This window comes from Prionailurus viverrinus, chromosome D4 (genome assembly GCF_022837055.1).
Source record: "Prionailurus viverrinus isolate Anna chromosome D4, UM_Priviv_1.0, whole genome shotgun sequence".
Classification (NCBI taxonomy): domain Eukaryota; kingdom Metazoa; phylum Chordata; class Mammalia; order Carnivora; family Felidae; genus Prionailurus; species Prionailurus viverrinus.
The window spans coordinates 44,638,720-44,652,919 of NC_062573.1; the positions used below are offsets into that span (position 1 = coordinate 44,638,720).

A 14,200-nucleotide genomic window follows, 5' to 3' on the forward strand; every position below is an offset into this window, starting at 1 on the left:
AATCTCTTTGTGTCTTAGTTTTGTTATTTGCTACATGAGTTAGTCTAGGTCATTGATGCACCCTCTTGAGTCATGCTGAGATGGGCATGGGTTTTGGCATCATACAAACCTAGCAGCACCACTAAATAAAGTATTTCATCTCTTTCAATATCCAGATTTCTTTATTTGTAAAATCAGGGTAATACTTCTCAAGGTGATTGTGAGAACTGAATTAGTCACTAGCACTAGGCCTGGCACCTGGCAGATACCCCAAACAAACTAGTTTCTTTTAATTCAAATCTTCTATAAATCTATTGCTTTGTCAGGATCCCTTTGAGGTATATGATCAGTGTACTAGTCATTTTTGACAAAGATTGCAGCACATATATACCATTACCCGTGGTCATAGAACTAGCTGGGAGAGGGACTCATACCACTTTTCTAGTCTGATAAATCCCAACACTCTAGGAAATGATAGATAACTCTTTAATTCCCTTTATCAGGCGAATCAGTGAAGGGTTTATCTTCCCTTCAAAACTCTATCAAGCCAATAGTGTAGCATTAATAACAAAACACACACCTGCAAAAGGTCTAGCTGAACTTTTTCCTCAGAGAGTTTCAATATGGCAAATGATCATGATGATAATGAAGTAAACAAATTCTGGGTTGACCAAGTTCATGCTAACAGCCGTAAGAAAGCAGTCATTTGACACTTAGCTATAAATCCACAAGAAAAGAACATAGCTGTTGTGTGAGGCACACTTATTTCTTATCAGAAAGCATCACATGTGTGAACTAGAACGTGTGACTTTAGGGAGGCCAGCTCATATCACTCAAAGGCCACTTACAAGTATTGTCAATGCTTCCTCTGACAGTCTCCATGGGATGATGCTGACTTAGAATAAACTAACTCTGACCAACTTCGGGGGCAAATCACTTATGGCTTTTAAATATATCAGAAGGATGCCAATAAGCAGAAATTAGTTGTAACAATTTATTAGCTTTTATATTTTACTCAACAGTTTGGAGTTCTTCATATTATGTTGAGTTAGGAACAAGGGAAAAATCATCCTTACCTGGGGAATGGAGTTCTTTTGGAAGACCATAACTTACTTATCTTTGTCATATCAGGTGGCAGAAGGAACTAAAATTCATTGAGCATCTTCCATGTACCTACATTACTGATTCTGATCCTTGTAAAGAGTACTGTGAAGTGAACGTGGTGACTCTACGTCATGATTGAGGAAACTGAGGCTGTGAGAAGTCTGAAGAGATTGTCCAACCACCAAGTGAGCAACAGCAGAGCCGGCCAGCCCATGTCTCTCTCCCTGGGGTCGTGTTCATATGACGCTCCTCCCAGAGAGGAAAAAGTTGAGGCAGAGGATAAGAAACACATCAAGAGGACACATTAAGGAGAAAGGAAAAGTAGAGAGACTTCAGAGGGGTCCAATAAAGGCATGTCAGAAAAAGCATTAAAAAGAAAAGAAATGTGTGCAGCAGTCAAAAGAAGGCCTAGGGGAGAAGAAAAGCAGAAGGGCCCAACCCACTGGGGAGGAAAAATCCAAAAAAAAAAAAAAAATATTGGCTAGCTGCCTGGCAGCAAGCACTGCAGAGAGATCTATATCCACCAGACAGATCCACCAAATGAAGGAATCTGTGAATCATTAAAAAAATGTTTATTTCTTTATGCCACAAATGATAAAACAGTTAGTCATAAAATATGAGGGTTTTTTTTTTCCCGCAGTAATTGCTGCAGATATTTTCAGCCATTTATCCTAAATGCTCAGTGTTTAACTATTGAAAGGGAAATGATGTGTTTTGAACCAAAATCAACCTCCAGTTATCCACATGACATGCTGTATACTTGCACTTAGAGATTAATTCATCTGCTGGATGGTCAAAGTTTAGTCAGCATTGGTGCTGACAGAGTTTGGACAGGGACTCTATCCTCAGAGAAACAATAAAAGTCACTTATCACTTCTTGCCCCCTAAAAATTATTTTCCTTTGTTACTAATTTCTGCATAAATAGAAAGGACTGTGGTCCGAGTCAAGAAAATCAAGATGCTCCTGGAAATGTGATCCCTAATGAACATCCTTTTGTTCCAGCAACAGTGTTTCTCAATGTTGAAAGGGACACACACACACACACACACACACAGCCCTACAAGTAGTTAGGTCGCCATTCTACATTCATTCTATCTTTGCGGTAAGTTAGACTCGTTAGGGGGGATATTGATTGGTCCCCCGGGTTATGTTCCTGAGAACATATAGCAATTCCAACTAAACATTTGTTTGTTCAAAGAACAGCCAAGCTTCACTGCTGCCAGAGACCTAACTGTCCAGCCTACGGGCATTACATAGAAAGTGTTTTCCTATATGTCATCCAAAGGAAGAAGAATTGTAAATCTGCAGTTCTGCCAGAGATGAGGGCTAATATTCTTGTTCTAGAATACCTGGAATCTGTTTACTTGGAAAAATAATCAAGAAAAGTTCCTTATGATGTCACACAGTAAGGCCGAACTTCAGGAATTTGAAGTGATCTAATTTTTACTTTTATAAATAGTGTATTCTCCTGGAAAGAGTACTTCGCCACAGAAAGGGGGAGTTGAGGAAAGGAACTAAAGCAGGGCAGAGCCAACATTACTGAGTTGGGTACCATGCTGACTGCTTTTTAGATATTTCCCCATGTAATCCTCAGAAAAACTCTGTGAGGTATTTTTTTCAGTGTTTCGACAATAAAATATATATTCAATGATTTTCGAAATATTTCACCCCAACCTCATTTTCTTTTTTATATTTTTAAATTTATGCCAGTTATAGAAGAATATACATCCCGTAACACATCTAACTTACTACGGAAGTATACAGAATAAAAAAGGAAAGCCCTTAAGTTACTCAAAATCTCTCTCTGCATTACATAATAATTGTGATCAGCGATATACCACACCCCAGACATACCTCAGTCTGTTTTTTTAATTATTTTATTTTATTTTATTTTTTTTATTTTTAAAAAAACAATTGTTAATTAGAATCCTTTACTTATTTGTTTTAAAATGTTTATTTATTTTTGAAAGACATTGAGAGCACAAGTGGAGAAGGTGCAGAGAGAGAGGGAGACAGAGGATCCAAAGCAGGCTCTGCGCTGAGAGAGCAGACCTCCTCATGCGGGGCTTGAGATCATGACCTGAGCCAAAGTCGGACACCGAACCGATTGAGCCACCCAGGCGCTCTCAGTTTGGGGGTTTTTAAAAATTGACTGAGATCATATTAAAGATACTACTCTACACTTGTTTCTTTCACACTCAAAATGTCTTGGAAAAACTTACAAGTTTGTGCTTACAGATCCGACTTACTCTTTTACATAACTGTTTAGTGCTCTGTGTGTGGTGTGGACACATCACAGTTTATTTAACCAGCCCCCCTCCATTTGTTTCCAATTTTAAACTACCATAAACATTGCATTAACAAACATTCTTTGGATGTATATAAGAAGGGTATTTTAACAGGTAAGAAAACAGAGATTACCGAACTTTGTTCAAAAGCACCTAACTACTAAGCTGCAGTGCCAGGACTCTGAGAAGCCTATGTTCTTTCTGCTCTATGTTACTATTTTGAGTCCTTTGTGTCCATGGGATTGAAAAATGAAGTGTGTCCTTTAAATCACTCACCCCTCCTCCTAGCCGCACATCCTGATGGCCTCTCAGAGACTGTCATTACAAGGCTAACAGGTAAGGATAGGAGAAGCTGGCCCCCATTTTGTTACATTAACTTACGGATGAAATCCTAATAAAGTTACTTGGAAGAGACATGTGTTATCAGAGTTTAAGATGAGAGTGCTCTCTCTCTCTCAAGGAAGATACTTGAAGGAAACAAGGAAAATTCCTGCTTTTCAGCTGGATGGGTCATTAAGGAGGGAATCGGGATTGAATCCAGCAGGAAGCACATTTCTTAGGTCCAGTGCTATAGAGTCTAGTCAGCCTTGGGCAGAGCCACTCTGGATACCCAGCGTGCCCTCCGGAAGCCCCCTGTAGTAGGGGGAGGATTCTGAACATTTATTAAGAAGAAACCAACATTCTTTCCCTCAGAACTTCTTTTTCAGTTAAGAAACTTGTTCTTGAGGTTAAGAAAACCCTCCGCTGCCTTTCATATACTTCAGTCTGAGACTGGCTCTGGGTCTGGGAGAAGAGAAATGCACAGAAGGGGGTGATGAGAGCAACCCGTCTGTCAGCCTTCTGGTCCTTTTGCAAACAATGCCTGTCACCCTTACTGAGAGGCTAGGAGTGCCCCTTACAGAATAACATTTAGGAGTAAGTTCAGACTCCTCAGAACAGATAAGTACCTCCTTCCCTGCACCATACCGCATACCATACTTCATAAAATGACCTACCAGGGCCTCAAAGAAGCTGGGCTAGTTCATGCCTCTCCCTTCACACATACGACTAAGGCCCCCATGTCACCTCAGAGAGAATTTCTTGATCACCCCATATGCAGCGACTTCCCCGACGTCATTCTTTATGCCATTATCCTGCTTTATTTCCTTCAGAATCATTCACTAATTGAAACTCTCACACTTCTCTTTCTTTATTTGTTTATCATCTGCTTTCTCTCACTAGAGAATAAGCTTCATGAGAACAGGGGCTTATCTTTCTCTGTAGCTATGATACCCCAGTGCCTAGAAAAAGTACCTGGTACACAGCAGGTCACAGCAGAAATTGCTGAAAAAATTCCATTCCCATTTTTTCTAACACTGTCTCTTGCTATAGTCTGGAAAAATTCCTATCATCTTGAAAGGTTCTGCTCAAATGTCACCTTACTTAGGATGTCATTCATTCATTCATCATTAAGTGTTGAATGTCCACCACGTGATAGGGGTTGCTAAACTTCATCTGCCCATAGCCCCTTTAATATCTCAAAACTTTTTTTATGGCACCCCTAGGCCGAAAGGAATACCCAACACTTCCATTGATTAAGTAGTTAGGTCCAAACAACTCAATAGGTATTTGCACCCTCACAACAGCTATTTGAAAAGAACAATACACATACTTGAAAGAAAAATTAGATTTTATTTTATTCATAAACAACCAGGTTTACTTGCTAATGGTAAGTTTGCACTCACTAAATATTGGAAAACTTCTTAAAGTATGAAATCTGACTGGACAATGCCACCCTCATCTCCTGTCCCACATTGATTTTCTCTCGGTACTTGCTTTTTTATCAAAGCTTCAGGAGGACTGGGTTTGGGGCTTAGTCTCCAACTTTGCAAAGACAAGATGTCATAGAAAGGAAGACAGCATGATCTACTAGTTTGCTTAGGGCCCAGCAGGTATCAAGTATTGCTAGGGTGCCTTTGAATGTTTGAAAAATCCCACAGCAGCCCTGTCAGTTTGCCGTGTTCCCTGGCACACAGTTTCAGAAGCATGTTGTTGGACACTTCCTGCTGGGCACTGGGTGCACACTGTTGAGAAAATCAGACATGGCCCTTCTGTGACCTCTTAGCACAGAAAACTCTGCCCACTCATCTCTGGGAGGGTTCTAGAAGAGATATGGAAATGTGGCCTCCCGACTTTAGTCTTAGGGGCTTTTGGTTTTTTAAACAACAGTCAAGTGTGAGAAAAATAAGATAAAAACAGAGAGGGAGGCAAACCATAAGAGACTCTTAAATACAGAGAACAAACAGGATTTCTGGAGGGGAGGTGGGTGGGGGATAGACAATCTACATGGGTGATGGGCATTAAGGCGGGCACTCGGTGGGATGAGCACTGGGTGTTCTATCTAAATGATGAATCACTAAATTTTATTCCTGAAACCAATACTACACCATATGTTAAGTAACTTGAATTTAAAAAAAAAGAAAAAGAAAGAAAAGAACTTAAGGGCACCACCAGCTACCACAGGCACCTTGGCCTATTATATTGCTAATTGTAGTCACTGTCTCCTAAATGTCAACTCTTGTTAAGATTAAGGATGGTGACAAAGAAACAGTTTATAAGTAACACGGTATTAGTCTGACTTCGAAAGTCCGTTTAAAATGCCTAGTTAAGATCAAGGGGCTCAGATGTGAGGGCTAATTTGAGTCAGCAAATTAGGGCCCCCCCTGGGAAGATCTGAAACCTAAATGACCCACTTGGGTTCACACCTATTGTTTTCCCCAGTAGTATCTTTCATCTTTTCTTCCAGAGAGAGAGAGGGCCTTGCCCCCTTGGACTGTGAAATGGGAAAGGTTGGATGCACTACATTCTTAGAAATGAAAATAGTCTGCTTGAACCAGCTAGAAATAGTAACAGAAGGTCGTGTGACTAAAACAACTAGGTGAACATCATGGATACTTTCTTTATTGATACACCCTGTCTACAGAGTGATTAACAAGAACATCTTAAAAGTATGTGAACTGATTTTTCAGACACTGCAGAAAGCTAAGAAAACTGAGGAGACATTTTCTCCTCCTCAGCCTTGGAGAATAAGAACCCAGAGAACTATGTAGCACCTACAAAAAATAGAAAAAGAGGGTGAATCTTTGGAGAAGTGGTTCAGAAGAGCCCCAGGAAGCTGCCAGGTATTAAGGGTTGACCTGGAGGCTTACCGGACAAGGGACCCTAGAGTTTTTCCAAACAGGTATTTAAAAGGGGAATATTTAACTGAATTGCCCTGAACTTCTTAGTCTGAGAAATTGGGATGGGATTATGAAAAGATTCTTATGAGACTTTTTGTTTGTTTTTTTGGCAGTGTTGCTTCTGTCATGGCCAAAAGTCAGAAAAAAAAAGCTTCAAAGATTTGAAGAGTTTAGATTCTCATACAGAAATTCAATGTCAGTTTGATTCTACAAGCTATAAAGAGTTGGCTTTGGTAACACTATGGGTTTTAAATAATATTAGGTCAGAGTCTTAGCCTACATCTGTCCATGAAAGTGCTCATAATGATAGCAGGGAGATTGTGGGCTGTTTGTGAAGAGCTTGAAGGACAGGGTAGGCAGACATCTGCTCATGATGCTTTAGGCATTCATCTACTTAGCAGAGTTTGGATCCTTTCCATGATTTTAAAAGCCATAAAGAAACAGAATGGACATTATGGAGATTCTTAAATAACATTATGGTATTTAAAAAACAGCCCTGATGTATAAGATATCACGATAATAAAAGGGATAAAGAAAATCAATGAGCTAAAGTATATTTCCATTAAACATTTTTTATACCATTTATAAAACAAACTCTGTCAATACTGTTTTTAAAAATTGAACAACTGTAGCTATTTGATTCTTTTAACCAATTAGCAGTTGAACTATGTGGCACCTAGTGTCCTCAGTGGAAAGAGAAATGAAGTAGGCAAAATTTTCCCCTTAACAATTACTCTTACTCCCAATTATCACGCCTTCCAGTTCCCTGCATTCTCCCTGGTCGGGTGTTAAAAATACATATACTTTTCATTCATCTTGGTCTCTCGCAACCCATCTCATCAGTACTCTGGCCATGAGTCACCTCCAATGTGAGTTTTCTTTGTTTCTGCCCCAATGCATCGCCATACCACTGGACTAAGTCCTAAATCCTTCTGACCTTGTTCTCTGTCACATCAAGCTTTTTGGCCTCAGCTGAGCCCCTTCCTTGCCCCCGAACAATTCCTTATTTTGCTTTGCTGGCTTCCACTTGATTTACCTAGGGGCTGTTGTAGGCCTTCATGCTCACTTCTTCAAGTTCAACTCACCTTCTTCACTTTCAGCAGGTGACGGAGAAAACTCTAAGGGAAGTTTGAGCCTGTGCATCTGGAGCAGTCTCACCTTTTCTCTTCTTCAAAATCTTTTTATACCCTTAAATTTCCTCTCTCAATTTGCTTCTATATTCTCAGAGTGAAGCATATGTCCTTTGCCTTCACCAAGATTCCTCTTCTTGTCACCCACTGTCTCCTTTGGGACTGGGGCATCAAGTATCCCCTTACCTTCTCATATAATCAATCTCTCCTTTTATTATTTACTTATTTTTTTAATGACTATTTGTTTTTGAGAGAGAGAGAGAGACAGAGCATGAGTGGGAAGGAGACACAGAACCTGAAGCAGGCTCCAGGCTCTGAGCTGTAAGCACAGAGCCCAACGCGGGGCTCGAACCCACAAACTGCGAGATCATGACCTGAGCTGAAGTCAGATGCTTAACCACTGAGCCACCCAGGCGCCCCTCAATCTCTCCTTTTAGATCAACTTATTTCTCAAGGTTTACTCACTGAAAACAAACCAACTACCTACCTACCTTTATGTGACTCCATAAATGATGAGATACCTCTGTGAACACTTGATAAGAATAGCTTATACCCATCAACTCCATTTTCTCATTGATACTCTTTTTTTTACCCCCTGTGATTTTGATTTTGTTTGTTCCTAGTACACTATAGAAACTGTTCCTCAGCAGGGTTTTCTCAGTCTTCAACCTGTTGGCAACATTTATCCTACTGAACACCTTTAGGAATTTTTATTTCTTCTGCTACTTCTCTCACTGTGCCTGTTGTGGTTTACCTGGCACTCTAGTTCTCTTTCTATCTGAATATAGACATTCGCCAAAGTTCAGGCTTCTCTCCTCTTATGATTCTACCTAAGGAACTGCTTCCAAATCTTCAAATTTTATGCATCTTATTTCTGTTTCTATGGCTTGTGCTTTGATCTCTTTCCTGAGATCAAATCCTCATTGCACAGTTGAATATACCACCTACAAGTTCAGCCTGCATGTCAAACTCAATAGTGTCCCTAAATCAAATTTGTCATTTCCCTCTCCCAAGCCTTCTCCCAACATTCCTAATTTTGATAATGGTATCCACCATTTTTTCAGAAGCCTGGGTATCCATTACATATTAAGCAAATTTCCATCATGTGCTTCATATGTGTGAGTCAATAGTTCCAGGCACTAGAGACAAAGGAGGGAACAAGATGAATAAGGCTCCTATCCTCATGGAGTCCACATTCTAGAGTGGGAAAACAGAAAAAAAAAACAAGTAATCAAAGAAGATAAATTTTGGTAGAGATTAGTGCTACAAAGAAAGTCAAAGTGCTATAAAGGAAGCAAGATTGACTGTTGTGAGAGATGGGATTGGGCAGTGGGACAAGCATATCAGATAAGTTGGTCAAGGAAAATACTCTGAGGAGGTGGCATTTGAGCTGAGATTAGAATAAGGAAAGCCAGTCATGTAGCTAGTAAGGAAAGAGCTACTCTAACAGAGGATAGGCCAGTTTAAGAACTCCAAATATACACACACCTCTGTGTTTCCTTTATTCTCACTCCAACTTATCATTCTAATTTAAATTGCTTGTTAGGTCTTACAAAGTGACCTTAATTTTGATCTCTCTTGCATCTATTTCTTTTTGGTTTAAGCTCTGATTGCTTCTTGTTCCCCATCCATTTCCTGTTCCAGAGCATCTCTCATATCACTACAGAATTAATCTTTCTGAAGTGAAAGAAACTACAATATCATACTCTTGCTCCAAAGCCTCTAGTGATCCCCTGTTATTCACTGAACTAATATAAGCTTGGAACTCTAACATTTAAATTTGTTCAAGGTGTAACCTCAAAATATCTTTTTAAAAAAAATTTTTAATGTTTATTTATTTTTGATAGAGAGAGACAGAGAATGAGTGAGGGAGGGGAAGAGAGAGAGAGGGAGACACAGAATCCGAAGCAGGCTCTGGGCTCTGAGCTGTCAGCACAGAGCCTGATGCAGGACTCGAACTCACAGACCACGAGATCATGACCTGAGCTGAAGGTGGACGCTCAACCGATTGAGCCACCCAGGCGTCCCTCAAAATATCTTTCAATTCTTTTCTTCAATAATGCTAGCCACAATCCTATCCAAATTCATATGTGGAACATACCTTAAACATTTCTGCATCCAAAGTTGCCCATCGTGTCCCCTCTGCTTGGACTATCACCTCCTCAAACTCATGTGGACCAGTCACAGCCCTCCTAGTTCTCTAAGCCCTATCTCAAATCACTTTTTCCTTGAAGACCCCTCAAATGTCTCTCCATTTTTAACCCACAAAGAACTTTATCCCTTTCTTGCAGCATTTGTCATGCTTTGTGCTAGAGTGTGGTTATGTGCACAACTATCTTCTCTCTCTGCATCTTGTCCTTTATCACAGATGTTTTAAGACAGTGACCACATGTTATTTTTCCTTGTACTAGTGTAGTACTTCATACAAGGATGGCATTGAGCAGTTTTTGTTGTATGAATGAATAAATGAACGAATGAATGAATGACTCTGTCAAATCTGCGTTTAACTAATACTTATTTCATGAGGACCCCAGTGGTTTCCCTTTTATCATTCCTCTTATTGGTTCTCGAGACACTTAGATGTGAAACGTCAGAAAGCAGAAAAGAAATACAGAGTCCTTGTTTTGAAACAGCCTAGTTAGTTATAATCTGGCCAGGCGATTCAAAGTTTATATTGAGGAGAATTAAAAGTATGTATTTTAAAAGGCTGCATCATCAGTATAGTATGAGAAAAATAACTCTTTGAAATACTAATTGATTGCTTGTTCAGAATACATAAAACTGCTTGGCATTATTCAGTTCTTAAAATGATACATGATCATAACCGCAGAAGCAGAACCTCAGTACTTACCACATTACTGCATGTTCTATATCGGATATTTCTTCCCTCACAGCTCCTAGGTCACACACACACACAGAAAAAAAAAAAAAAAGAAAAAAAAAGAAAAAAAAAGAAAAAAAAAGAAGAAAAAAGAGGAAAAAAAAGAAAAAAGAAAAAAACTCATTACTACCTGTGACAGGCTCAAAATTGAAACTATTTTGTCACGAGAACAATTTTCTCTTAATACTAATGTACGAGTCTCTTTCTTTTCTTCCGAATGACAATGTTCTTATAGAAATTACTATCAATACTAAACAAAGCAGTTCTTAAGAAGTTGTATATATAAACTGATTTCTCCATGAGAGCTGAAACTAAGCATTCATTTTCCTTCAAAATTTTTCAAGATAAGTACTTATACTTTGTGCTTATTAACCAAATAAATATTAATACAAGATTTTCTGAAAAATGAATCCTGTCTTCTTAATTATTTCTGGTATTAGACTGAAGAGATATTTCACTGAAAAAACTTAGATCTGGAACATGGTAAAAATGAGACAATATTCAACATGTCTTAAAATTACACATCTAAGGACATTAAAACTTACAGTTCTTAAAGAATTATTTTTACTTCTAAAATACACGCTCATTGGAGAGGTTTTGGAAAAGAAAGACTACAAAAACGAAATCCCCCATAGTTGCCTTATCTAAAGATAATCACTGTTATTTTGACTTACTGATTTCTTCTCAGTGTGGAAGAAATTACGTCACCTATACCATTTTGCGGTTTGGGTTTTCTTTTCCCACTTCAGCTTTTTGGGAAGCATTTTCCCACACTATGAAATAATTTAAAGATACGGTTTTGAGAGCTACATAATATTCCGTTAAATGAGATAAAGTAATTTGTATAACCATTCTTTCATGACTTGCCATTTAAGTAATTTCCAATGAGGGGGTTGATAAATGATGGTGTGATAAACTATGTCTATATAAAAGTTTTATCCAAGTTTCTGACCGTGGCTGTAGGACAGATAAATTTCTAGAAGGGGAATTACTGGAGTAAAGGGAATGAACTTTTATAAGACTTTTGATAAATATTGCTAAATTGCATTCCATAAAAGTTATACCATTCCTTACTCCCATTAGCAATACATGGGAGTTTCCATTTTACTGAATTTCTGTGACAAAACAATTTTTTTTTTTTTCAACGTTTATTTCTGGGACAGAGAGAGACAGAGCATGAGCGGGGGAGGGGCAGAGAGAGAGGGAGACACAGAATCGGAAACAGGCTCCAGGCTCTGAGCCATCAGCCCAGAGCCCGACGCGGGGCTCGAACTCACGGACCGTGAGATCGTGACCTGGCTGAAGTCGGACGCTTAACCGACTGCGCCACCCAGGCGCCCCTGTGACAAAACAATTTTTAATTAAATATTCAATGGTGACACTTAAAACAGGGACAAGTGGTAGTCTGCCCTTTGCAACAGAAGTCATACTTTTTACAAAATGAGTAAAAATACAATACAAAATGCTAAGAGAATTATTATACTAATAACTAACAGTTTGAAATTCCAGGTACATTTCTAAGTTTGGTATATGTATTAATTTAATCTTTTCAGGCACCGTGGGAGGCAGGGTACAATTATACTCTTTTTAAAGATGAAAAACGGAAGCTCAGGGACTTTGAGTAACTTGCCAAAACCACACAAGTGTTAAGTCGTAGAGCTGAGATTTGAAACCAGACCATGCAGTCTCAGAGCTTACACTCCTAACCATGATGATTTTCTACCTCCTCATTTACTTGTTTATTCAGGAAACAACCACTGAGCTCCTGTTATGTGCTGCACAATGTGTTTACTTCTGGGAATACAAAAAAGAATGGCTATAACTTTGTCTTTGGTATTAATAAAACCACTCATGTAGTTACAATTCAGTGTAGGAAAAGCTAGATAATATTTGTGTTAGGTCTTGAAGATGTCATCAAAAAGAAAATAGCATCTGAAAATACAATTGCACTAAGCCTGTCTTAAAGAGATAGAAAGGTCCCAGGCCTGAAGACTTGACTGTGACCAGACTGAGAATATTAACACACATTAACAATAGAACATGGGAAAGGAAAGGAAGGGTTGGCCAGGCATTATAATCCTAGAAAAGAAGAGAATCACGGAGATACATGGTTGTCGGTGCCCAGCCAAGCAGTGTCCCAGGCAAAAGACCTATGAGTTTCATGTCCTCCAGGTCCCATTGGCAAGGCTGTTGCAATCACAATACTGATGCATCATGATAACTTAGCTGATGCCAATGAATGTTCTGTTTATCCCAGGGATACCCCTCCTTAGGATGCCATGTTGACCAAGCAACTTGCCAAGAGTGATCTGATTTCTTAGGACTGCTGAGAGGCAGAGTGTGCTTGTCATGCTGACGTGGGTGTTTTGGTCCATGTGATAGTTCTATTTTTCATTGTAAGTTAATAAATAAACTAGCATTCTAGTTTGAAACATTAATCTCATGGGCCAAGTCATTGTCCACATCCAAGAGAAGGATCTGTTCTTGCTATGATTACTGAAAAATACCATATTTCTGAGTCTAAAAAGATAAGTAGGTTCCAGTTGATGGTACATTTACAAGGTAATGAATTCTACAACCCAGAGGCCTTTGGTGGCATGCCATTTAGACCTTGGTCTCGGTTGAATGTGGTAAGTTTTTCAGTTGTGAAATTCTAAGTACATATGTGACATGGTGTAATGGTTCAGAGTACCCACTTTGAAACCAGAATCCTCATTCTGGAATCTTGATTCTCTTCTGCGGTTTAAATATCTCAGTTTTATCATCTGTAAAATGGGATAATATTACTTATTTCCTGGAATTATCATGGGGATTAATTGACTTAATATTTGTGGAGCACTTCTAACAGTGCTTGGCACATTATATAAACATTTGGTAAATTAATTGTGTAACAGAAATAAAAACATAATAGATATTGAAAGAGGGCTAAGGATATATATATATATCCTTATATATATATATATAAAGGAAACCACAGGAAAGGCACAGAGGTATAAAAAGATATGGTTTTGTTTTGCTGGAGTTTGGGATTTATGTGGGGTATCACAGATGAGAGAAATACCTTCTAATTTTGAACTTGGCAATAGACAAAGAGGAACCACTGAATGTTTTAAAAACAAGAAGATACAATGATGACTTCTCACTTTAAAAAAGTGAACTCTGGTGTTAATCATTAAGACCTTAAAGTTCTATGTTTTTCACCTCTTTTTATTTTCTTTTCCCAACCTTATCTCCCTGAAGGAATAATGAAAACAATACTAAATTAGGAGTTTGAGGATGTAGGTCGTAAACTTGTTTTTCTCCTTGCATAAGCCTGTTGCCCTCTCAGGGTCTTACCCTTCTCATCTGTCAAATGTATATTGGAATGGTTGGGCACAAAGTTGTGATCACCAACTGAGATAATTTACAAAAGCTCTGTTCAAATGCCAAAGGATTATTATAGAGATATCATTTGCTAAAAACCAAACCAAACCAAACAAAACAAAGGCAGAAAAATACCTGCTTCAATAACTTAAATGAGCCTTTCCCCATATATTTTCAATTACGAACACACATTTTAAAAGCATCCTTGAAAGATAGATGTGAGCACATAATATCAA

The 14,200-nt window shown here is 38.6% G+C and overlaps 1 protein-coding gene across 3 annotated transcripts in view; it reads right to left on the reverse strand.

Moving 5' to 3' along the window:
• Window positions 1-14,200, reverse strand: part of ADAMTSL1 (ADAMTS like 1) — an 888,150-nt gene that overhangs the window by 314,895 nt on the left and 559,055 nt on the right. For all 3 annotated transcript variants that reach the window (XM_047830980.1, XM_047830979.1, XM_047830981.1), the window contains one exon: window positions 10,572-10,617. In XM_047830980.1, coding sequence (XP_047686936.1) covers window positions 10,572-10,617 — 46 coding nt within the window. The remainder of the gene's footprint in view (window positions 1-10,571; window positions 10,618-14,200) is intronic.